We start from the raw sequence: 23,404 nt of genomic DNA, 5'->3' as shown, positions 1-23,404 counted from the left end.
CGAGGATAAGTACAGACGTCTCCGTACCGATCCGTGAGACTCTACTAAACCTGCTCATGACTCGTGCGACCTTTGTAACCTAGGCTCTGATACCAATTTGTAACGACCCTAAAACCGACCTGGTTGTGATGGCACCTATCATGAAACTAGGCCGGCCGACACAACTCCCGAATTAACCATTTAATCAATAACAATCATTTTAAGTCTTTAATTAATTAGATATCTCATAATGTAAGTCTAAATGAACACTGCGGAATAAACACACAAGCCCGACATCGGGGTGTCATAAGTCACGAGCATCTATTAAGGTTTGAATATAACAAAGAGTCTAAAAATGTACTAAATACAATCTAAGGAAGACAAGAGGGAGAAAAACAGTGTTGCGAACGTCGGGTAGCTACCTTGCTAACTCCGATGATTCTACCACTGTGCAATCAACACCCGCTACCGGGATAAAAACGCCTAAATCTGCACACAAGGTGTAGGGAGTAATGTGAGTACGCCAACTCAGTAAGTAATAAAAGTAAATGAAAGCTGAGCAGTAAGAAAATACGTAAACCACGTCAAATAGCTACAACAAATGTAGGACATTTCCAACATAGTACAGAAATCGTTTACTTCAAAAATCATGCTCAATTGCGGTAAAACCTTTTAAAACAACTTTCAATAGTTTCAAATGAGTGATAAAACAGTGAGTAAAAATGATAGCAAACGTAAACAGCCCCTTGGGCAAAACATGTATCATAAACCGCCCCTCAGGCATAATATCAACAGACCCAGCCCTTCGGGCTACCTCATAATCACTCGTAATCAGCCCCTGGGGCATAACATTAATCAAGAACCGCCCCTCGAGCAACAATATGATTCAATAATAGCCCCTCAGGCAATATTATGAATCAACAATAGCCCCTCGGGCTACATCACATCACTCACACTGGGTACCCGCGCTCACAGGGGGTGTACAGACTTCGAGAGGGGCCCCTTACGGCCCAATCGCAATAACAAGCCATCTCGTAGCATAATCAAATAGGCTCTCGGCCTCATATCAAGCCACCTCGTGGCGTAACAAATCAGATCATCGGCCTCATAATCATAAATCAGTACCACACTGCTGCGACGCGCAGCCCGATCCTATAATATCCTCACAACACAGGCCCTCTGCCTCACTCAGTCAGAAATCTCTCATGCCACTCGGGCAACAGTAAAACATGATGCTCAGCTCAAAATATCATTTAAAATATCAAAACGGAGTAAATATGGCTGAGTTATGAAAATAGTAGAATACAGCATGACTGAGTACAAATATGAAGTCAAAATAGTAAGGAATAGTAGTAAAAATCCCCCAAGGGTCCAAAACAGTTGGCACGAGGCTCAAATATAACATTCAGCCCAAAACATGATAATACTTTCTAAAACACAATGATATCAAATAGTTTTCAATCAAATACACGGTTTAACAGTCATACGGGACGGACTAAGTCACAATCTCCAATGGTGCATGACCCCACGTTCGTCATCTAGCGTGTGCGTCACCTCAAAGTAGCATAACGATGTGAAATTCAGGCTTTCATACCCTCATCACAAACATTTACAATCATTACTTACCTCAATCCGGTCCAAACTCTAGCCCGTGATGCCTTTGCCTCTTGAGTCAGCCTCTGAATGCTCCAAATTTAGCCAAAAGCATATTCATACCATCAAAATATACTAAGGGAACAAAGCCCCCTCGAAAATAACCAATTTACATCAAATTCCCGAAATTGGCCAAACTCGACCCCCGGACACACGTCTCGAAATCCAATAAAAATTACATCAATAAAATTCATACACTCTCACGAGTTCGTACATACCAAGAACATCAAAATCAGACCTCAAATATCCCCTCAAATTCCCAAAAGAAATTCTCAATATTTTCTTCCATTTTTCCCTAATTTCCACTCTAATTTCTCAAATTAAATGATGAAATTCAAGACTAAATCATGGAATTAAACCAAATATGAGTGAAGAATACTCACCCCAATTGCTCCACTAAAAATCTCCTCAAACTTCACCTTCTCCCGAGCTCTCTAATGGTTTTTGTGATATTGGACTTAAACCCTCGATTTTGAACTTAAACATTCTGCCCAGTTATTTCCTTCATCGCGATCGCGAAAATTGCCTCGCGATCGCAAAACACAAAAAAAGGACTGCCCCTCATAACAACCTTACGTGATTGTGGAACAACACATGCGATCGCGAAGCACTTCCTAGCCAACTCACGCGATCACGACCATCCCCATGCGATCGCATAGAACAATTCTTTCCACTTCTCGCCAGCTCATTTTCTTCTACACGAACGCGGCCTTGCCCATGCGTTCGCGAAGCACAATCTCTCAACCAACCGCGATTGTGACCTGACCTCGGTGATCGCATAGAAAAATTCTTCACCCCTACCCAACTGAGCCTATGCGATCGCGAACACTCATACGCGATTGCGAAGAACAAAAATGCATGCAACTGAAACCAGAAAATCTGCAACTTTTCAAACATGAACTTGATTTGTTTAACCACCCGAAGCTCACCCGAGGCCCTCGGGACCTCAACCAAACATAACATCATTCAATCTTGTTCCAACTTTTGGAACGCTCAAAACAACATCAAAACACCAAATCATCATCGAATTCAAGCCGAAGAGTTCCAAAAACTTCTAAATTTCGCTTTCGATCAAAAAGTCCATCAAACCTCGTCCGTATGACCTGAAATTATGCACACACGTCACAAATAACATAACGGACCTACACCAACTTCCGAAATTCCATTCCGAGCCCTATATCAAAATCTCACCTATCAACCGAAAAATGCTAAAATTCCAATTTCGCCAATTCAAGCCTAAACCTTCCACAGACTTCCAAAATACATTCTGATCACGCTCCTAAGTCCCAAATCACCTAATGGAGCTAACTAAATCATAAAAATTCTGATCCGATATCATATACTAACAAGTCAAAACTTGGTCAAAACTTGGTCAAACCTTTCAAATTTTAAGCTTCAAATTGAGAACTGTTCTTCCAAGTTCATTCCGATTACCCTGAAAACCAAAATCGACAATTTACATAAGTCATAATACATCACACGGGGCTGGTCATACCCGATAACTGGCGAGCAAAGTGAAAAAGCTCAAAACGACTGGTCAGGTCGTTACAAGTCTTTACTGGATATGGAAAATAACAAAGCGAAGGTGTATCATTTTGCCACCTAACAAAGAAATGACTTAGTCATTTCTTTACAATGTGGCTAGTTTCCACGTTTTGAGGGGATGGAAAATATTAAACATTGTCCACTTATTAGTTAATTAGGTAATGTCCCGGTACCCGGTAATTAACAAATTACCCGCATAATTAAAAATTATCTCAAATTACTTAGAATAGTACTCACTTTTAACATACCTTATACACCTTACTATCATGGCCATGTAGTATGGTACTAGTCCATAAATACCGGGTATTATTGGTCGGCCCGTATTTTATCCCAACATGCCAAACTTGGACGAAAATTCACTTTCCTTGACTTGTTTCCCCTCTCACCTTCACAAATTTACTCATTTTCTTTAATTCGTGTACCCTTTATCCTCCATGTCACTTACTTATCGCTTGTTATAAATAGCATAACTACGTTAACCTCAAGATAATCTCATCCTTGAGTCTACGTCGATTAATTGAAGACGAAACTTTTAACGTACAAAAATGCGAGATATAACACGTAACATCTCATTTCCGATCTTATATTAATTCACTTGTGACGTACTTCCACTTACGAAAACATGGGGTGTAACAGAGAGGTGGCTTACAGACTTGCGTTGCCGTTAAGTTTATCAACAGTACATTCAATGTTTCTTGTGTCCATGCTTCAGAAGTATCACGGCGATTCATCCCACGTGTTAGCTTTCAGCACTGTTCGGTTGGACAAGGATCTGACCTACGAGGAGGAGCCGGTAGCTATTCTAGACAGGCAGGTTCGTCAGTTGAGATCAAAGAGCTATCCTTCGATTCTTGTGCAGTGGAGAGGTCAACCTATTGAGGCAGCTACCTGGGAGTACGAGTCTGATAGACGGAGCAGATATCCCCATATTTTCACCTACTCAGGTACTTTTCTATGTCCGTTCGAGGACGAACGATTATTTTAGAGGTGGAGAATGTGATGACCCAAAAGGTCATCTTTTGTTTTAGAAATCAAATCCGTGTTCTGAGGCCTTAAAAACCTTATTTTATCTCTCCTCGATTTGCATGCGCATTCCGGGCGCGTTTCCGGAAAGCCTTTATGTGGAAATTCGATAAAATAATAATTTTTACCTTTAAAAGTTGATTTTTTCGACTTCGGTCAATGTTTTGGGTAAATGTATCCGGACCCGGACCCGTATTCCGATGGTCCCGAAGGGTCCGTAATAAAATATAGGACCTAGGCATATGCCCGGAATCGAATTCTGAGGTCCCTATCCCGAGAAATGAATTTTTGAAGGAAATTGATAAGACTGAAAATGTAATAATTTAAAGGATTTGATCTTGTTGGTATCGGGACCATATTTTGGTTTTGGAGCCCGGTATAGGTACGATATGTTATTTAAACCTTATCTGTGAAATTTGGTGGAAAACGGAATTGATTTGACGTGATTTGGACCTTTGGTTGAGAAAATAGAAGTTTTGAAACTATCTTGAAAATTTCATGTATTTTGGTATTGAATTCGTAGTTCTAGGTGTTATTTTGGCGATTTTATCGCACAAGAAAGTTCATATGATATTTTAATACTTGTGTGCATGTTTGGTTTGGAGCCTCGAAGGCTCGGGTGAGTTTCAGATAGGCTACAGAGTGATTTTGGAACTTAAAAATTTGCTGGTGTAATTGGTGTCTGTAGTAGGCCTCTGATCTCGCAAATGCAAACTAAGCAGGCATGGAAATTGCAAGATATTGATCGCAATTGTGAAGAAAGTCTGGGCCAGCAGAGTTCGCAAATGCGAACAATTCTTCGCAATTGCGAAAGGGGTCTGGGGAAGGGCATGTTTGCAAATGCGAACATATACTCGCATTTGCGAGGAATAGTGTTCGCAAATGCAACACTTTCTTCGCATTTGAGAAGGCAGCAGGATTGTGAAGGGCTTCACATTTGCGATGGCTCCTTCACATTTGCGACTGAAGCTCAGGTTGCAAATGCGACATCTACAGATGTTCAAAACATAAGTTAACGGGATATTCACCCATTCTCCACATTTTTCAAATCCTAAAACTCTAGAGGCGATTCTTCCAAGACCAATTCTTCCCCAAAACTTTGGTAAGTGATCCTAACCTATTATTTTTCAATTTTCCATCATATTTCATGAATTTTCAACCAATAATCTATGATTTCTATGGTAGAAATTGGGGGTTTGGGTAGAATTAGGGATTTTTATAAATTGGGGATTTAGATCTCGATTTGGGGTCGGATTCCAAAACCAATTATATATCTGAGCTCGGGGTGAATGGTAATCAGATTTTGGTCCGAATTTTGAGTTTTGACCAAGCTGACCGGGGGTCGGTTTTTGACTTTTTGGGCAAAAATATTGGGAAACCTATTACTATGCATTGGAATTGATTCTTTAACCTTTATTGATGTTATTAAGTTAATTATGACTAGATACGAGTGGATTGGTGGTGGAATGAAGAGGTAAAGCGGTAATTGAGCTTTGAAATACTCGTTGGCTTGAGGTAAGTATTTGGTCTAACTTTGACTTGAGGGATTAGGGATCCCCGACTTATTTGCTATGTGAAATTCCATTGTGTGTGGCATATAGGTGTGGTAACGAGTACCTATGCGCCACCAAATTATTTATTTATCATGTTCCCTTCCCCGTTTCCTAATATAATATTTTTCTGTCTTAACTGCTACTTGCTTATTGATGCTTCCATGTCTAATTGCTTTTTATCAAATGTGGTTTTCTCTGTTGAAGGTATTAATTGTTCCGTAGTGTCATTATATTACATTGTTGGTTTAAGTTGGTTTATTGGTGCTTCATGGTACACTTTGGTTGGTCTCGCTGCATAGTATTAACTGTTGAAGTTTCATAACTGTATAGACCTCCCGTTGTTATGATTGAGGTATAAATGTTGTGGAGGGTTTGAGCTAAATTGTCAAATACTTGCTCTTATTTTATGATTGGTACTGATATGATAGGATCGGGTTGCACGCCACAACAGGAGGAATAAGGGTGAAATGTGATTGTCTGGTGGGATCGGGTTGCGCGCCGCAACAAGGAGTAATAAGGGTAGACAGGTGGGATTGGGTTGCACGCCACAACAGGAGGAATAAGGGTAATATATTGAGGAGTAATAAGGGTGGACTGGTGGGAACGAGTTGCACGCCATAGCAAGGAGTAATAAGGGTGAATGTTCATATTGTTATTGATTATATGGTGGGATCGGGATGGCTGTCGCATCATTTATCGTTTATGTATTCTTCTTCTGCTGAGATTCATTATTGTGGCGTTAAAACTCTCTTAAGGATTGGTTATAGCTGAGTATTGGTAGAACGACTGGGTTCCGTATTTATTAAATGCAAGTTGCTGTCCTATTTCATTCTGTATCTTCTTTTTGCGTTATTATAAACTGTTGCAGTATATATATTGTTTATGCCCTGCCGTAGCCTCATCACTACTTTGTGGAGGTTAGGCTTGACACTTACCAGTACATGGGATCGGTTGTACTGATACTGCACTTTGCACTTTCTGTACAGATTTCGGAGCTAGTAGTGGCTGATCGAGAGGTCGGTTGCTGATACTTCACTCAGGAGACACGAGATAGTTCTGCAGGGAGGCATCCGCAGGCCCTGGAGTCCCCTCCTATGCTCTATATCTATATTTTATTTACTTTCGAGACAGATGTATCTTTCTTTTAAACCAGTATTTGTAGTGAACTGTAGAAAGTTCGTGAGTTATGACACCAGTTTCTGGGTGGTAACTATTTCGATTTTCTGTCAATAGTATAAAGTTAATCAGTTAATAATGTACTTCCACTTTTAATTCCATTGATTTAGTTTTGTTAAGTTTTAATTATAAAAGGCAAAGGAAAAATGTGAACAAATCTCTAATGTTGGCTTTCCTAGCGAGTGCGATGTTAGGTGCCATCACGATCTCGACGGTGGGAAATTCAGGGCGTAAGAGTTGCAAGCCAATTCTTATGGGGACACATATGGAAAGTAGCACCAGAATCAAGAACCCAAGAATTCTGCCCATGACTAGAACTCACAGTAAAAACTTCTCATACATAGTCAATATCATTAGAATTATTACCAGTGTTGACAATATTTGGCGAATTATCTATTTTCTGCTTTCCTCTTTTCTCCTTCAGCGTATGACAATCTCTCTTGTAGTGACCTTGCTCCCCGCACTCATAATAGTTCTGCTTCCTTGCTCTAGAATTCGATCTGGCGGTTGACTTTTTCCTGTTAAAGTTCGTTTGTTGTGTTCTTCCTCTGCTCACAAGACCCTTACCCTCAATTCTGTTGTCCGAAAAGCTCTTTTTCAACTCTTTAGATTTTAGTGCATTACTAATGTCTTCCAGTGAAATACTGTCTTTCCCATATAGCAACATATCGGCAAAAGTATCATAAGATGGTGGTAAAGTACATAGCACAATTAAGGCCTGATCCTCACTCTCAATTTTGATATTCACATTCTTTAGGTCCATTGTAATTGAATTAAACTCATCAATGTGAGCTTTAACAAGTGTACCTTCATTCATATGGAGATTGTATAACCTTTTTTTCAGGTCGAGGTGATTTGTCAGTGATTTCTTAGAATACAAATCTTCCAGCTTCTTCCATGTCATTGCTGCAAAAGTTTCTTCACCAATTTCCCGAAGAACGCTATCTGAAACGCTCATAAAGATCGTACTCAAAGACCTCTCCTTCAGGTTTGCCTTCTCTGTCTCTTTCATCTCTTCAGGAAAATCCTCATCAATTACTTTTCATAACCATTGTAACACCAGAGGCGATTTCATCCTAATCTTCCATAGACTGAAACTAGAACCCCCGTCAAATTTCTCTACTTCGTACTTTATTGAAGATGATAAAGACATCTTAACCCTAGATTACATGTAGAAACCCAAACCTTGCTATTATACGAATTATTATGAAAGATCGTGGGTTAGCACACAATCACACACAAAGCAAATAGAGAAGAAAAATCAACACAATGATTTAACGAGGTTAGGCTAATCCTAATTCTCGGGGCAAAAGCAGAGAGAATTTTTCACTATGAATGAGAAGAAAAGCACGGTACAATCTATAGAATCCCCAACTACAACCCCTATATATAGATCCTAAAAGGTCTCAAACCTATAAGAGAAATATTTCCCAATTTGATAAGGACTATAGGTTTTCCTTTCCCAAATTTGTTACGACAATGGATTTTCCTAAACCTATATGGATTATGGGTTTCTTAAAAATACAAAGAAATAATTCAAGTCACAAAATAACATTCACGATATTTATTTTAAAAGTATAATGTGCATACATAGCTAGCAAGGTGAATCAAGGAATTGAAGGTGGCGGATTCCATGTTTACTTTAATATACACCTTGACTATGATTTTTGTTAGAAATGTATATTGGTTCAGTTTGATCTCTTCCAAGTTTATTCATGTCAATTTAATAATTTTCTGATTTACAAATATGAAAATTACAGTCTTTTATATATCAAGAAACAAATAGAATTTGAACAATATATCACATCTCTATTATTAACAAGACAAGTAAAACAACATTTGTACTAGTGGAATTATATCCTTTCTTATATATTAAAATTAATCACATGTAAAATTAATAGTAATATTTTTTATTTAGAGAATCACATACACTCTATTAGAGAAAAATTTGCACGAGTGAAATAACGTCTTCGATAAAAGAACTACACCAATGAATAAATATCTTCAATAGTTAAATTACATCTCATAAGTAAATGTAAAATTCGATAATTTACAAATCTTCAAAACTCAAAACCATAAATTCATGAATTTTTGTACAATACGTATGAGATTTTCATTAAAAAGTAAAAAGATTTAAACTTAACATAACCATAGAAAAGCACAAAAAATTATGATATGATAAACAAAAGAAATTATGAAAATTGAATTTGATCTCAATCTAAAACTCTCATCAAAACCCAAGTTTTTAAGTTTTAAAAGAAGGAAACTATATTTGAGATTAAGAACAATAATTTATTTACCTACACCGGATATTTATACCAAATTATATTAATTTATCATGTCTGCATCACACCTCTTAGGTGCGGCACTTCCCCGAAACCTGCGTGAGCAATAATGCTTTGCATACCATGCTGCCCTTTTTTACCATGATTAAATGATTAATTAATGTGAGAATATTACAGAAGCCGCACTTATGGTGTACGAACATTGGGACGGACACTGGGATTTCAAAAACATTTAAGAGTAAATAGGTAATTCTTTATACCTTCTCAAGGGACACGTGTGCTACTATTAATTTGACCAAACCACGTGTACTGAAGTTACATTCAACTATAGTATTTATCTCTCACTCAGAAGACCATCTCTGTTTGTGAGTATCTCAGCTTTCTTCTGCTCTTTTTCTGTTCTTCAATCTTTTTAATTGTGAAATTTTTGTGGTTGCTTATGGCGTTAACTCTGCTGTCCTTGTGAGTTTTAGTAGATTCTACTTCATTCTCCTTCTTTCTTTGTTGCACCCATTTCTTGGTGATGTGATTTTGATATATCCGATTTGATTTTCTTCATATCTTAGATTTTTCGATCTCTGCAATTTTCCTCTTGCTTAGCTACTTCAAGAGATTTGAGTTTTCACCTTTTTTTTTTAATTTCATGGATTCTGTCTCTTTCTAATTTTATCACTTGCTTGATACTAATCTTCTAACCTCTGTTGTGTTTGTTTTTACATTCTTTTGAATAATTTCTTGCTAGATCTACATACATGTCAGAAGTTCTATCTAATTTTTATATGCATGCTTGGAAATAAATACTTAGGTGCGTGTTTTTTGTTTCTAATTTTGGTTGTGTAACGGTGTTTTTGTGTGAAAATTTTATTATTTGAAGTTGCCTAATTAAGGTGAATTCAAAAAGTTTATTTTTCTGATTTTCTTTATATTTGATTTCTTGGTTCTTAAAAAAGTGGATCTAAAGTAGTGAGATGCTTCTGCTCTCCAGTTTTTGTTCTCTCTCTTGTGAGTTTTGTGTAATATGTGATTCCTATAAATGCCTATCATCATTACCATACAGTTGTAGAGTGAGGCACATAAGGTGTTTGATAAGGAAATCTTTTGCGAGGCACTATTTGGTTCTTAAACTCTTCATTATTTCAATGTATTTCATGCATTGCAACAGACATGGGGTGGTCTTCTGTTTTGAAACCATGACAAGCTTTAACCAATGACCTGATCGAGAAAAAAATCATTGGTGGATTTGAGAGGAGCTGACTCGATGAACAGAAAAACTACTATCAATTGATAGGAATCATCATGCATCATCAATAAACCATGGTAAACATCAAAATGTGCATATCTCATGATGCACTATGCTATTCTGGAAAAGGTCTATTATTGAGCTCAATTCATGATTGATACACATAGGAGTTCATTCTTCTGAATGTGGCAATGATGCTGGTCATGGCTGTTTAACTGATGCACAAAGCGTTACAATTTTTTTTGAAGTTATTGTAGCTGCATATAGTGAATATGATATCAAAGTCATTTGTTTCAGGGGTTGGGCACTTGGGCATGTCACACACAAAATGATGAAGGAATTTGCATTGGAGGTTTGAGAAGAATGCCACTTAATATTATTCTTACTTTCTTTTTTCCTGGTATTTGTTTCTTCTTTTCATTTTTGTTTTGGTACAGCTTCATGTTGTGTGGAGTATTTTGTAACTATGAACAAACTATTCCTTTCTTCAAAGTTATGTGAAATATGTCTTGAATCATCAGATCCACACTCCAAAGAAGAAAGTGAAGAAGGAAAAAGAAAATTTGCTAACTTTCTAAACCATATATAATGACGCATTGTAAACTTCTGTTATGTTCTTTTCTATGTGTCTATGTGATCTTTGGTGACATTTAGGAAAAACATGATTATTATAAGAGCACAAACCAACTCATATGTTGTTGGTTAGTCTTATTGAGCAAGAAATTCGTTTGTACCTATTTGTACTCTCAAGTTGTACTCCACGTTCATTAGTATAATCATGTTTATTAGATGTGGGTATATTTTTTACCATACATTTGTTTTATATATCTATCAGTTTCTTGCTTGGAATTAAAGTTTAGTTGATGTTATAGTATAAAAGTATAAGGAGATTTAAGAAATCATGCTCAATATATAGAGTAGTAAATAGTTACAACAATATTATGGTTCAACTTTCTGTACTACAGAATTAAGTGATTGGCTTAACGAGTTTTGTCAAAGGCGAAAATCTCTAAAAAGCGTTCCATGCGAATTGGGGCTTTAAGCACAAAACACAATTGAAGTGTGGATTTTAGTAAAAAAAGGTGGAATAAAGGAAAAAAATAAAAATATATATGTAATTTAGGGAAAAAGTAAGTGTTTTCCTTAATAACTAATACACTTATTTGCCAATTATATTTGTTGTTTAGTACCGTTCCATTCAAAATAGAATTCATGGGCAATGAGTGTTCACGCCTTAGTGCTTTGCATATACTAAAGCACAACTTAAGCGAGGGAAAGCACCCTCCGTGAGCTTTTTTGAGCTTCAGGGCTTAAGCATGCCCCTTTGACAACACTGGGCTTAACCATACCATCTTGGTGGTAAATTGAATTTAGAGTTTATTTGTACCGCAGAGTTATGCGATTTCATGTGTTTTATCTACCTTTTGGATAATTAGTGTTAGAATATTATTATTAATCTTTATATTATGTGATGTATGAATTCATGTTCATGTTGTGGTATCGTGTCAATTATCAATAGCTTCTCCTAAAATGCGAAGTCTACCTTTTGATCTATATAATGAATGGCCTCCATCTTCTGTTGGAAGGTAATTTCCCTATTTCTAGGCAATAACTCTTAGTTCATTGCTAAAATATGTATTTTTGGTAGTTAAGTGTTGATGATAATAGTGAAGATATATTAATGAGATGACTCATTAATACTTGTGGAACCTGATTGTATTTGATGGTCATAATTGAATACTTATGCAAAGTTCATGCTACTTCTCAACAGACAAGCAGTTGATCAGATGTGCTTAATCCACCGATTTATTATTTCAGAAATTTGAGAAGCCTAAAATATCAGGTATAGTTCTACTAAGACAGTTCTACTTATCGTTTTATCATTGTGGGTTGGCAGGGACAGACTTGATGATGTTCTGTTCCCTTGCATGTAACAGGTTGGTAATTTGAAGGCAACCGATTCTTTATGTTTTCTCCCTCGATTGAAACTGTCTAAAAAGTAATTAAATTTTTTTTACAATATTATTCCTTGATGAGGAGAAGTTCATGTAGTACTTTTCACAACAAAGATAGTTACTTTGAACAAAAAATAGTTTGTATAATAGTACTTTTATTGTTTTTCACAATAAAGACTCTTCTTTTGAAGAAAAAAAATCTTAGTTTCACTACAAAATACAAAACATTTTTTTCCATAGTTCAAAACCTTAAGGCTTAAAAATATATTAAAGATTTGATTATATAACATTCTTCACGTGAAGTTTAACATAACTTTGTATCGTAAAATCTATGTTTACTTTATCAAAAGAAAGAAAATATAAAATCTTTGACTGTGCCCTACATTTTGATCAAGGTGCAATTACCATAGCCCTTTGTCTATTTTTTTGTCAATAAAAAGATTTCATGTCTTTTATTCATTACTCTATCCCTTTATACATCGTATCTATTAGAACACTGAAGTATTTACATGAATGTACTCCTTTTTCATATGATATCCTGGATACTCTTGGAAAATTAATGGAAGTGTGGTTACTAGATGTATAATAGTTGGATAAAAAAATACATAAACAATGACAATTGAATTTTCTTCATGAGAATTTATTAGTTAATTCTAATAATCTCAGGTACATTTGAGCTTATGGCATGGTATTAATGTGATTAGGCTATTATTATTGAACCATGCACTTTACGCATCAATCCAGGTAAAGAATGATGCTCGCTTTGCACTTGAAATATGTCAGCAAGCTGTGACGCTCAGGATTATCATGATAAGAAGTTGCTATTGCTTCCCCAGATCTATCATCAGGTAACTGAGCCTCAAAATTTCAGATGTTAGTAGCAAGAAAAGAAGATAACTTTCAAAGACTGATGACATATTACGACAACGACAACGACAACAACCCAGTATAATCTCATTTAGTGGGGTCTGGGGAGGGTAGTGTGTACGCAGACCTTACCCCTACCCTAGGGTAGAGAGACTGTTTCCAAATAGACCCCCGACATCCTTCCCTCCAAGAACATCCCACCTTGCTCTTGGGGAGACTCGAACTCACAATTGATGACATATTAATGTGACAATAAATATGTGTCATAGATAAAGTGTTGTACATATTTTTCTGATTCTTATGAGGCATTCTTAAACTTTGGATACATGATTCAACAATAAATGAACTCCATATTCAAGTTTCAAAAGAGTGCAAATAAGGATATTGCAACTTCTTTAAAATAAAATGGAAACACTTAGCAACAAAAGCAATGCCTTGTGAGATCCATCAATTTGTCATCCTTTTTTCATCCCCTTGACAACTATTTCCTATAATTCATAGCTATTTCTCTTATGCAAAAAGAATTTGAGACTTGTTCCTTACATAGGATAAAGTTTTATAGTCTGTCACTTCAAGTCTGTTGGGACAAATGTTGTACCATGTTAGTATTTATAAGTGATTCAGAGTTGTCAATATCCTTCTAGTGTTTTCCTGGTTAAACATAGTGTTGTAAGATAAATTTTTTTCCTCTACCCATGCTTGATTCCTCTCTGTTTCCAAATACTTTTGGTCTCAACAAAAAAGGACCTCTTGCCGTGCACACTCCTAAAATCTTCTGTTGATGGCAAGTAAGTTGATTCTAGCAGTAATATGCCTTTGAAGATGGATGCATTAATCACTTAAAAAATATTATCCGGTATAGGATTTTTTTTAACTAAATTGTTTGTGCACTAGATAGACTGAAGCAAATCAGATTGATTAATTCTATAAATCTTTAGATTAAGATGGACTCTAAAACTTTATTGCAAAAACTAGAAATAGAAGAATACTGAAAATTTCAATGTGTTGGGGCACTTCCAACTCTTTGATGAAAGTAAATGCGCTTTAACTGCTTGGGAAATTGCATTATCGTGTGTTGCATGATGTTTTACAGTTCAATCCTTTTCAAGTTTGCCCTCTACATAGGGAGAATAGGAAAAAAATGATTCATGACTTCAATTTTGGTTGTCCTACTATTATTTATTTCTTTGCTAAATCTGATTTAGTGATGCTATGGAAGAAGTCTAACATATTTTATGACTTGAAGTACTTTTCGTGAATGAACTTAACTATTTTGTTGTAGACGTAACTATTTAATGGATTGGCTTAGTTTGTTTCCAGTTTTGGTAACAACCAACATATTACATATATGCAGAGGTTTCATGCCACTACAAAGTCGATTTTCGTGCAAGAGTTTCTGAGTTATATTAAGTAGATTCTTTTAGAAAGAATCTAGGTTCTCTAAGCTATTATGTAAAACGTTCTCTATTAGTTTTTTTTTCTCAATTATTTTCTGCATCCGCACACTTTTGATTTTATTTTACAACTTCTATTTGTTTTCTTTGGAGAGTTTGGGTAATATGAATTTCATGCATAGATGATGTTATTTTAAATTGGTTTACCTCTTCAGATAAAATATTCCGGGATTAGTCGGGTCTCTTAGAGACTCGGACACCCGGTGCAAATCAAAAAAAAAAGCATAACTTAATCGTTTGCAGGTTGATTACATTAGATTTAGAATATTCTGAAGATGCAGTTGGAAACCAAGTGGAGTAAGGGTAACCAAAGCATGTCAAATGCCTTGATAGTTGTTGCTTCAACATTTGTTGACCGATTAGCACAATTGTAGAAGACTAATCTTTACTAGCGATCTTAGAACCTTAAAGTGTCTACACTCAGAAGTTACATCGTCCGATCGCTCTTAAAGATCTACTTATTGCTAGCATTCCAGTGTACAGAGATTGAAGAGTTGCAGAATAAAATTATTGAATTATTTCAAGCTCTCTTTTTTGAAGAAAGAGGATAATTAACATATCATTTGTAGCAGACATATAATGTACGACAAGTAAATGTCAATATCGCATTAATTTAAATATTTTTGTTGATGCAGTGCCATTATTTCGCTAGACTGGACTTCATAATTTTCAAACAAGCCACCCTGAGTTGCATATCCGAGGTATCAAGTACCAATTTTCAGATGGCAATCATATTTTCATTGCTCCTCTTGAGCTGTTAATAGTGAGTTGAAAGTTTAATGTAGAAACAAAATATCAATATTGAACTGAGATATCGGGCATAGCCCATGCATAGCACGGGCACGACCCGTCTAGTATATTAATTAAATATAGTTTAGAGTTAACTATCCTTAAATAAATGTGCCGTATATTTATTGGATTGGTGTAAAAATTCGGTACGAGCAAATATTTATCTTGAAACAAGCATTTTTTTGGGTTTCTCACCCGGTGTCCGGTCGCATTGGAGTCCGATTATATCCGAATTCGCACCGCGTAGGGTCCCATTCGGGGAAAGCGCTCCCTACCAAGAATTTTTCCATACCCAAGGCTCAAACTCGAGACTTTTAATTAAGGGAATAACAGATCTTGAAACAAGCCTTACCCGCAATAAAAGGATTAACTATTCAATGTTGTTTAAGAAAATTTCAGCATATAAAAAAATTACCAACCTAGCGGTTACCATGCCACCCTCATCTTGAAGGGGGGATCCGCCACTAGTAACTAGAGCATACAATTTAAATTTAATCTGAACATCTCATGCCAATCAGTACTTTAATACTATTTTCGGTCAAATAGGCAAAATTTTATTCAACCAAGTATAACTACTTGTATTCCAACGGACTATTGAGCTAGACGCCTAGACTCGAACAAAACCACTGTTACTCAATAGTTCCCTTTGATCGATCTATTTACAATCGGTCTTACAAAACTAGATTAGGAAATATTCAAACTTTCTAAAACCTTTTTCCATTTGATCTCTTCATTTATATATTACAATATTTATACGAATCCAAAAGTTCTCGAAAAAGAGATAAATTCCAAAATGCGGTGAAAAGGAGACAAACACAATAACGTCAGACTATTTGTTTCCCACTCCAACGACCTTTAAAAGATTTTGAAATAAAAAAACTTTAAAAGATTGGCTAGTAGTAGAAAAAAATGATGTCATTATATACTTTTGGTAGTGTTCAAACAATTCGATGTCAGATATGGATAGAGATTACGTTTAACATAAGATTTTCAATTATCTTATTGCTTATTTTAAACTTTCTTTGCTACGCAATACACATATCATAATTTTGTAGATCAGCAAATTTTCGATACATTTTGAACAGTTAGATAATACTCATCCAGAGAGATGCTAACTGTGGTAGAGCTACAACTAAGGCTGGAGTTCAATTGAATTCTCTTTTGCTGAAAAATTGCAGTATGCAAATAAGGCAAAAGTAATTTTTTTGCTTTATATATATAAAGGTAGTTCAAAAAATATTTTAAGTCACAAGTTTAAACATTTTAAATCCCCTTATTAAATATTTTTTGAATTCACTTGTTAAAATTACTGGCTCCGCATATTATTCCCTCAATCTCAAATGTGACACTGTCTCACAAAGTATTTAAACTGTTAACTTGCATCTGTGTATTGTTTAAGTTATATTGGAAAAGAAAATTTGAAACTAAAATGACATCGAAAAAATATTAAATGCCATTTAATATATATTTCGCTTTTTACCTTTGTGATAGGGTTTCTAGTATCTTATCCTATCATACAATTCGAGATGAAATTAGATTTGATACACACTATTGAGCTTGGACATCAGTCTTAAAAACTACTTGGGCTGACTATGATCACCTTTTCGGATTACATGTATAAGAGCCAAAATTACATAATCTCCGTCCATTTTAAATTGATCTTAACAATTTTTGGAAAAAAAAATGAAATAAAGAAGGTCAGACAGGTGCATTCCCTCTACATATTGGATGCCTCGTAGCGAGTTTTGAACTTTGAAAAAGAGCTTTTTTAAAAAAAAGATATTATTCTTGATTACCTTCTGAAAATTCTTTTATCATTTCTCTCAAAGCCAACATAATTATGAGTTAGACATTAGAACTGAAATGCTACCAACAATGGAAGTCTGCAAGAAATGGAAGGACAAAAATATAGAAGCAATGCCAAGTTAAATTAATCATACTAGGATCCTCCAAAGAGTTGCCTTTACATGCATAGATCATCATTACTTGTTAGCAAGGTCTAGGAAAGATGCAGAAATAGTAGAAGAGAGCTCTACTGGATTAGGACCTTTGCCACCATTATGTACATTTGAGTGAATCCTCAGTTTGACAGTCACCGAGAAGCTATATGTCTTGCTTAGGCTTCCGACTTACCTCAGAATACTGACCACCCATCAACTGCAATATCTCTCCCCACAAACTCTCTGATGATGAAGTTTGTGAACCTGCAAAAATTAGATTTGAACTACATGAGGCAACGTACCAATAACCGGACTCAATCTCTTCCCTCAACTGGTCAAGCTGCCACCCCGCATAGCCAACGAAGAATCTGAAATCTTGTGGCTTAAGCACCCCTTTGTTTACCAGTACAGATGCTTCTTCCAAACTGTTTCGAGCACCAAAACACACGCCAGGAATCACCTCTTCGAACCTAGGTAGCTCTGAACTAGCACCTGCTCTTAGTAGAAACATACTTGCCTCAAGGGGCCCACCAAAGTGCAAGGAACAATCAGCAAAGGTCGTGGCCAGGTCGAGATTAGTGGGTTTCATGTGCTTGATCTTTTTGCCTAATGGGCGATTTATGACTACACCGAATGGACCCTCTTGTGGGTGCCTGGTTCCAGATCTGAGGAGGAGAACGACCGTTCTTTCAAAAGTACGAACTCCATCGAGCTTTTCAGTGGCAACAAGAACACAGCCATTCTCAGGTGCTGAAATAGGATGTGCCCACTTCAAGGGAAGAGCTTTGGGACCAAAACTTGTGCCCTCTTGCTTGTGAGTGTCAGAGACTGCAGTTGCCACCTGCTGTAAGAGTTTTAGAAGAAACCCTATTCGTTTAATGCAAGTTTTAGCAAATATGAATAATGACTTGACAAACTCCACTAAACAGAAAGAGAGGGAGGGAGAGAGGGAGAGAGATTTTAATAAAAGAAACGAAAAGATAAATGCTTTAGTGATATACTCAGAAGAATGTAATCAATCCGCACTCATAGCAAAATGATACCGCGCAAGTCCTAGGAAAATAGGAACTACGAAGTATATATCGTAGAGCGGATCTGTAACTCTTCCGACATGTTTTCATGGAACATGTCACAGACAGGAACTGTGGTCATCAAGTGTGCAGTCTTTGCAGAATGTTATTTCATTTGTAATGACACAACAAAACCTTAGAACTTGGAAGTATCCTAGAGAAATCCATAAGGCTTCAATCCAAACAGGAGTTCATGGTGAATCATATGAATGACTCATTAAGCAATGTTTATCAACATTGGAATTTTATCATGCTAAGGGAAAGTGAGGTGTGTTATTGGTCTATAAGATGATTCAGACTTGCAAAGGTGGTCCACAAATCATACCTGCTCCTGAATGTAGAGAGATGCTCGAAATTCCCTCCAGTCCAAGGGCTTCTGATGAGATTTCGGTGCACCAGCATTTTTTGAGCTATCGTTTCCAGAAGAGGGGTTGCTCCTTTTTTGGCTATCTTCTTCTGGGCCCTTCCCTTCAGTATAACAGGGTCCACATTAGAGAGAGGCACAAGTTATGCTTAATCAAGATGTTACAAAATGTTAAATAATCATAAACGTTATGAGAAGTATCAATTAGGAAAGGACTTTACAACCTAATAAACCAGTAGAGTAAGAGAAGGAAGAAATACAAGTGTTTCCTTGACATGTATACACTTGTTCAAACTGTAAAGCTGTTATTGTGTCTATTGCGCTGATCAAGTTTGTCATTAATCGTTATGACAGAATTAATACGACAAACCAAAGTTAATCATAAAAAAAAGGACACTACTAAGTTGTAGGATAAGAAATATTTCCAGGTCCTAAAAGAGATTTTGTGCATCCATCAATTTTTGTACAATAAGCTAATCAACGTCACATCACAAAAACAAATTGATAATCGACACAGATCTGGAAAACAGTGAGTCATTTATCTATTGTCCCAGCAAATCTTTTCACCTCTCAGGCTTATCATATTAGAGCCCATTAAGGAAAATAGCTATAACTACGGTGGCACTTTTCCACGATGAACGCCTAAGACCAATAAGACACCGTTGTATATGTACTAGTCTAGAACCCAAGCCAGCAGCCTTGCTCTGGGCCTCTGCTAACCAAGCTTGTAACTTTTACCCCCGTCTCTAGGGAGAGCAAGCTTATGTGACGACTCTTTACTTTTCAGATATTGCAAAAGGTTTTGTGGCTTAGAGGTTTACTGCAAAGGTTCCCCAATAGCAGCAACCTCCCTAAGGAACATCTTAACATTTCCTTGCTTAGGATCTGTTCTCAAAGCTAATCATCATAGACTTTACTTTATCTACCTATTCATTGGCTAACAAAACATCCAGTTATTCGTCAGACTACAGAAGTTAGATCGTTTAGCCCTCCATGCTCCAATCTAGAAGTTTTTCAATTACGTCAAGTGAGCCAACTCTTCAGCTAGGCCTTTTATGAATCTAATAGCAACAACAGAGAAAATACGCCGCGAACCAAAGCTAGTTAAGGTTGGCTTTACGTCAAGTGAGCCGACTCTTCATGTAGGCCTTTTATAAATCTAATAGCAACAACAGCTAGGCCTTTTATAAATCTAATAGCAACAATAGAAAATCTACGCCACAATCCGAATCCAAATCCAGAGACATAAGACAGATTCGGAAGATATTTTTAAACATTTCTGGTATCTGCTGTGTGACGCCTAAGACAGTTAAGGAGCTGTTACCAAGCAAGGAAGAAAAATTAACAAAAATTAGGGTAGCGTTCCAGCTTTCATTTTATGGGTTATTTGGTGGGAAAGAAACAAGAGACGTTTTGTTTTGAAAGGAAAGTATGAACAGAATCAGATACAAATGCCTGTATTGTTATGCTCTTCGGTGTTAAATACTGAATGTATATGACATAGACACCCTATTAGATTTCCTTAGCTCCCTTCATTTAAAAGGGGTGCTGAGTTTTCCTAAACTGTATATGCTGCATTTCCTTGGTGCAGTTTCTGATAGATGACATTACCTTCTTACTGATGAAAAAAGTAGACTTTTTGTTCAAACTAAGATCTACAACATCCCTCTTAATTTACCACGACGTCCAAAATATAAAGAGAATAGAACAGTTTTTTTGTACTTTTTCAACTTTTTGATGAGAAAGAATCTTGTTAAAGTTGCTGGTATCTGTCTCTTCTCTTCTATGATAAAAGCAGTCTCAGTTTTCTCCAGCCCCAGTACAAGCTAGCTGGCTCAAAAATTTCTTATGTTATGTCCCTATAGACGTTTTCCCTTCTCCAGAGTAAAATTAAGAAACACTTCCTCCATGTTCCTTTTCACAACTTTTCTAAGGAAGAGCTGAAAGCAAAAGGTTCATCACAATCTTCACATCAAATTATTAGCATCTAATAAAACTTGATGAAAATGGAAACAACTTTTTTAAAATTTTCTAATATAACTTGATGAAAAAAGAAACGATTTCTTTTAAATTTTTAATAAAACTTGATGAAATATCCTAAGTCAACAACATGGATGTAAAATTGGAGAAGTTTGGACTCATCAAGGATGGATTCTAACTTTTAGAAGATTTTTTAATGATTTGGATATTATGAGAATTATTAATTTCTATGAGGTGCTAGGACAGTTCAAGGGCACAGAACAAAAGGAAGACAGATTATGGAGGGAGGGCAACAGTTAGGGAATCTTCACAGTCAAAGTTACCTATGGGACTCTCAACAAAGCTCCCATTCAGCTAGAACTGTGGCCATGGAAACATATATGGAAAGTCAAAATCCCATACAAAGTGGAATGTTTCACGTGGTTAGTGATAAAAGAGGCTTGTTTAACTGAAGAAAATCTGATGAAGAGAGGCTTTCCTTTGTGTTCTATATGCCATCTATGTGGAAGGAAGGCTGTGACCAACTGCCCATCTATTTTTGCATTGTGAGGTTACCTCACAAATCTGGAATACTTTTTTGCGTATGAGGGCTCTCTCTTGGGCAATGCCAAAAAGCTCCTTGGAATTACTTAAATGCTGGAACAGGGGAGGTGGTCTTCCCAGACAGAAAAGCAGATGGAAGATGATACCACCATGCATTTGGTGGACTATCTGGACAGAAAGAAATCTAAGATGTTTTGGGGGTACAGGTAGCCCAATTCAGAAGATCAAAATGAATGCCCTTTTGTTATTTTATTTTTGGTGAAGAGGAATTTACAGTCAATACTGAATCTATCCTAGAGATTTTAGAATCCTTGTAAGTTGTACAAGATATATGTTTTTTTTTCCTCCTTTCTTTCCACCTTCTCTCCTGTAGATATGGCTTTGGCACAGCTTTAGTGCCCACTGCCCTGTTATATGAAAATTGTTGCCATTCAAAAAAAAAAAAAAACTTTTTTTAATTTTTAATCTTTCTAATTAGATTTATGATGGTGGTCTCCGGATCAGCTTGCACGCATCTCAACTATTCAACATCCCACCTCCCACTAGCACAGGTACTTGGTAACTTTGCCCACCAAGGTTTAGGCAGATGCAAAGAAATCATCTACTATTGTTTTTTGCCTCCCTTGGGAAGTTGGGATTGAACCTAAGACCTCATGGTTCTCCTTCCACTTCATTGACTACTAGGCCACAACCTTGGGTGCATTTTTTTTTTTTTTTTTTTGTCTTTCTGATAAGTAATCCCACTAGTGGGATTTTACTGGGTATGTTGTTGTTGTTGTTTCTTTCTGATAAGTAAAAACACAGCTTTTTATTGGACACCTCAACTTTAGAAACCAATCATCAAGGCAATCAATAATTGCTTATGTTAAAACAGCTGAAATACTAACAATGCCAAGAAGAAATTAGTTATTCAACAAGTCTAAGACCATGGAGTCTTGAACTACAAAAGAAACTGACAGTGTGGCCCGCTTAATTCATACACTGACAGGGAAGGCAATGGAGATTAGAAAGTGACAACTAGGTTCACTCATCTATAAAGTTAAAAACTAAAACTCAACCCTTTCAGAAGCACATCTAATTACTCATAACAAATTCACCTAATTTTCAAGCAACGACACTAAAATTAACAATTGAAAAAAGCACCAATGTTTTCACTTACTGAAGAAAAGCTCAAACAATTAAGAAAAGAAATGAATTTTAAACACCTGAAGAAGAGGAAGAATTGGAATTGTCAGAGTTCTTCTTGCCCATAGCTTTAACAAGAAAAGAGTTATACCCAGAACCAGAAGATAAATAAAACGTCTGTCTTTTAGGCACTCTGATTTCAAACACCTTCCAATTTGAAACAAAGGGTTTCTCACAAATTGAATTTCTTAGTAGCAGATTGGTGTTTTTCACATGTACAGACCAAAGATCCATGATTTCAACAAGAAAATGAAAACCCCCCCCAAAAAATTGAATCTTTCTTCTCTTTTTTTTTTTGTTGCTCTGTGAATATTTTCCACAAGAACTGAAACGGGTTCTATGTTTATCAGGACGTTAGTAACAATGATGATGAAAACATTGATAAAGAGAGAGAGAGAGAGAGAGAGAGAGGAAATGAAAGAAAATGACACAGCAAGAAAAAATTGTTTGGGGGGTTGGGGTGCGGGGGGGGGGGGGGGTGGAAGAATATGCTTATTTTAATCGATTTAATAGAGAGGGGATTTGGTTTGATGATCGAAAGAAAGGGTTTGAGGCGAAAATAATAGTTGGGGCCCAAACCCTGATATTTTTTATTATTTAAGTGGTTAATTTACTTTACAAGAAAAGTAATGTAGAGCTTCTATTTTTTCAAGTAATATAATAAAACAAAGTACAATAGAAGAAACTGGAGAAGCAAGTGTGTGTGTGTTTGATAGCGGTGTCAATAATTCGGTTCGGCTGAATATTTTATAAAATTTGTATCATACTAATTTTTTGATTATTCTATTATATATAATCAAAAT

At 36.2% G+C, this 23,404-nt stretch overlaps 1 protein-coding gene and 1 long non-coding RNA gene across 7 annotated transcripts; one reads left to right on the top strand and one right to left on the bottom strand.

The window, feature by feature from the left end:
- Positions 1 to 9,585: 9,585 nt before the first annotated feature.
- Positions 9,586 to 15,649, top strand: LOC107800081 (uncharacterized). 5 transcript variants are annotated; one of them, XR_001651290.2, is made up of 5 exons: positions 9,586 to 10,531; positions 10,752 to 10,806; positions 12,226 to 12,297; positions 13,154 to 13,257; positions 15,366 to 15,649. It is a non-coding gene; the product is annotated as an uncharacterized LOC107800081 (long non-coding RNA). The 5 variants fall into 5 exon arrangements; XR_001651292.2 differs by lacking the exon at positions 15,366 to 15,649 and adding an exon at positions 14,974 to 15,364; XR_012710405.1 differs by lacking the exon at positions 15,366 to 15,649 and adding an exon at positions 14,631 to 14,851.
- Positions 15,650 to 17,428: 1,779 nt separating this feature from the next.
- Positions 17,429 to 22,976, bottom strand: LOC107800101 (uncharacterized). 2 transcript variants are annotated; one of them, XM_016623252.2, is made up of 3 exons: positions 22,622 to 22,976; positions 18,855 to 18,997; positions 17,429 to 18,303 (listed from the first exon to the last, which is right to left on the bottom strand). In XM_016623252.2, exons 1-3 carry the CDS (start codon positions 22,833 to 22,835, stop codon positions 17,623 to 17,625), a joined length of 1,038 nt encoding a protein of 345 aa, XP_016478738.1. In that variant the 5' UTR covers positions 22,836 to 22,976; the 3' UTR covers positions 17,429 to 17,622. The 2 variants fall into 2 exon arrangements, with proteins under 2 accessions (XP_016478738.1, XP_016478743.1); XM_016623257.2 differs by having other exon boundaries at positions 17,429 to 18,300.
- Between the last annotated feature and the right edge of the window lie 428 nt (positions 22,977 to 23,404).

The sequence above is a fragment of the Nicotiana tabacum genome, chromosome 6 (genome assembly GCF_000715075.1).
Source record: "Nicotiana tabacum cultivar K326 chromosome 6, ASM71507v2, whole genome shotgun sequence".
NCBI classification, from domain to species: Eukaryota; Viridiplantae; Streptophyta; class Magnoliopsida; order Solanales; family Solanaceae; genus Nicotiana; species Nicotiana tabacum.
The sequence above is the reverse complement of the archived record's forward strand: the minus strand, read 5'-3'. Positions and strand labels throughout refer to the sequence as shown.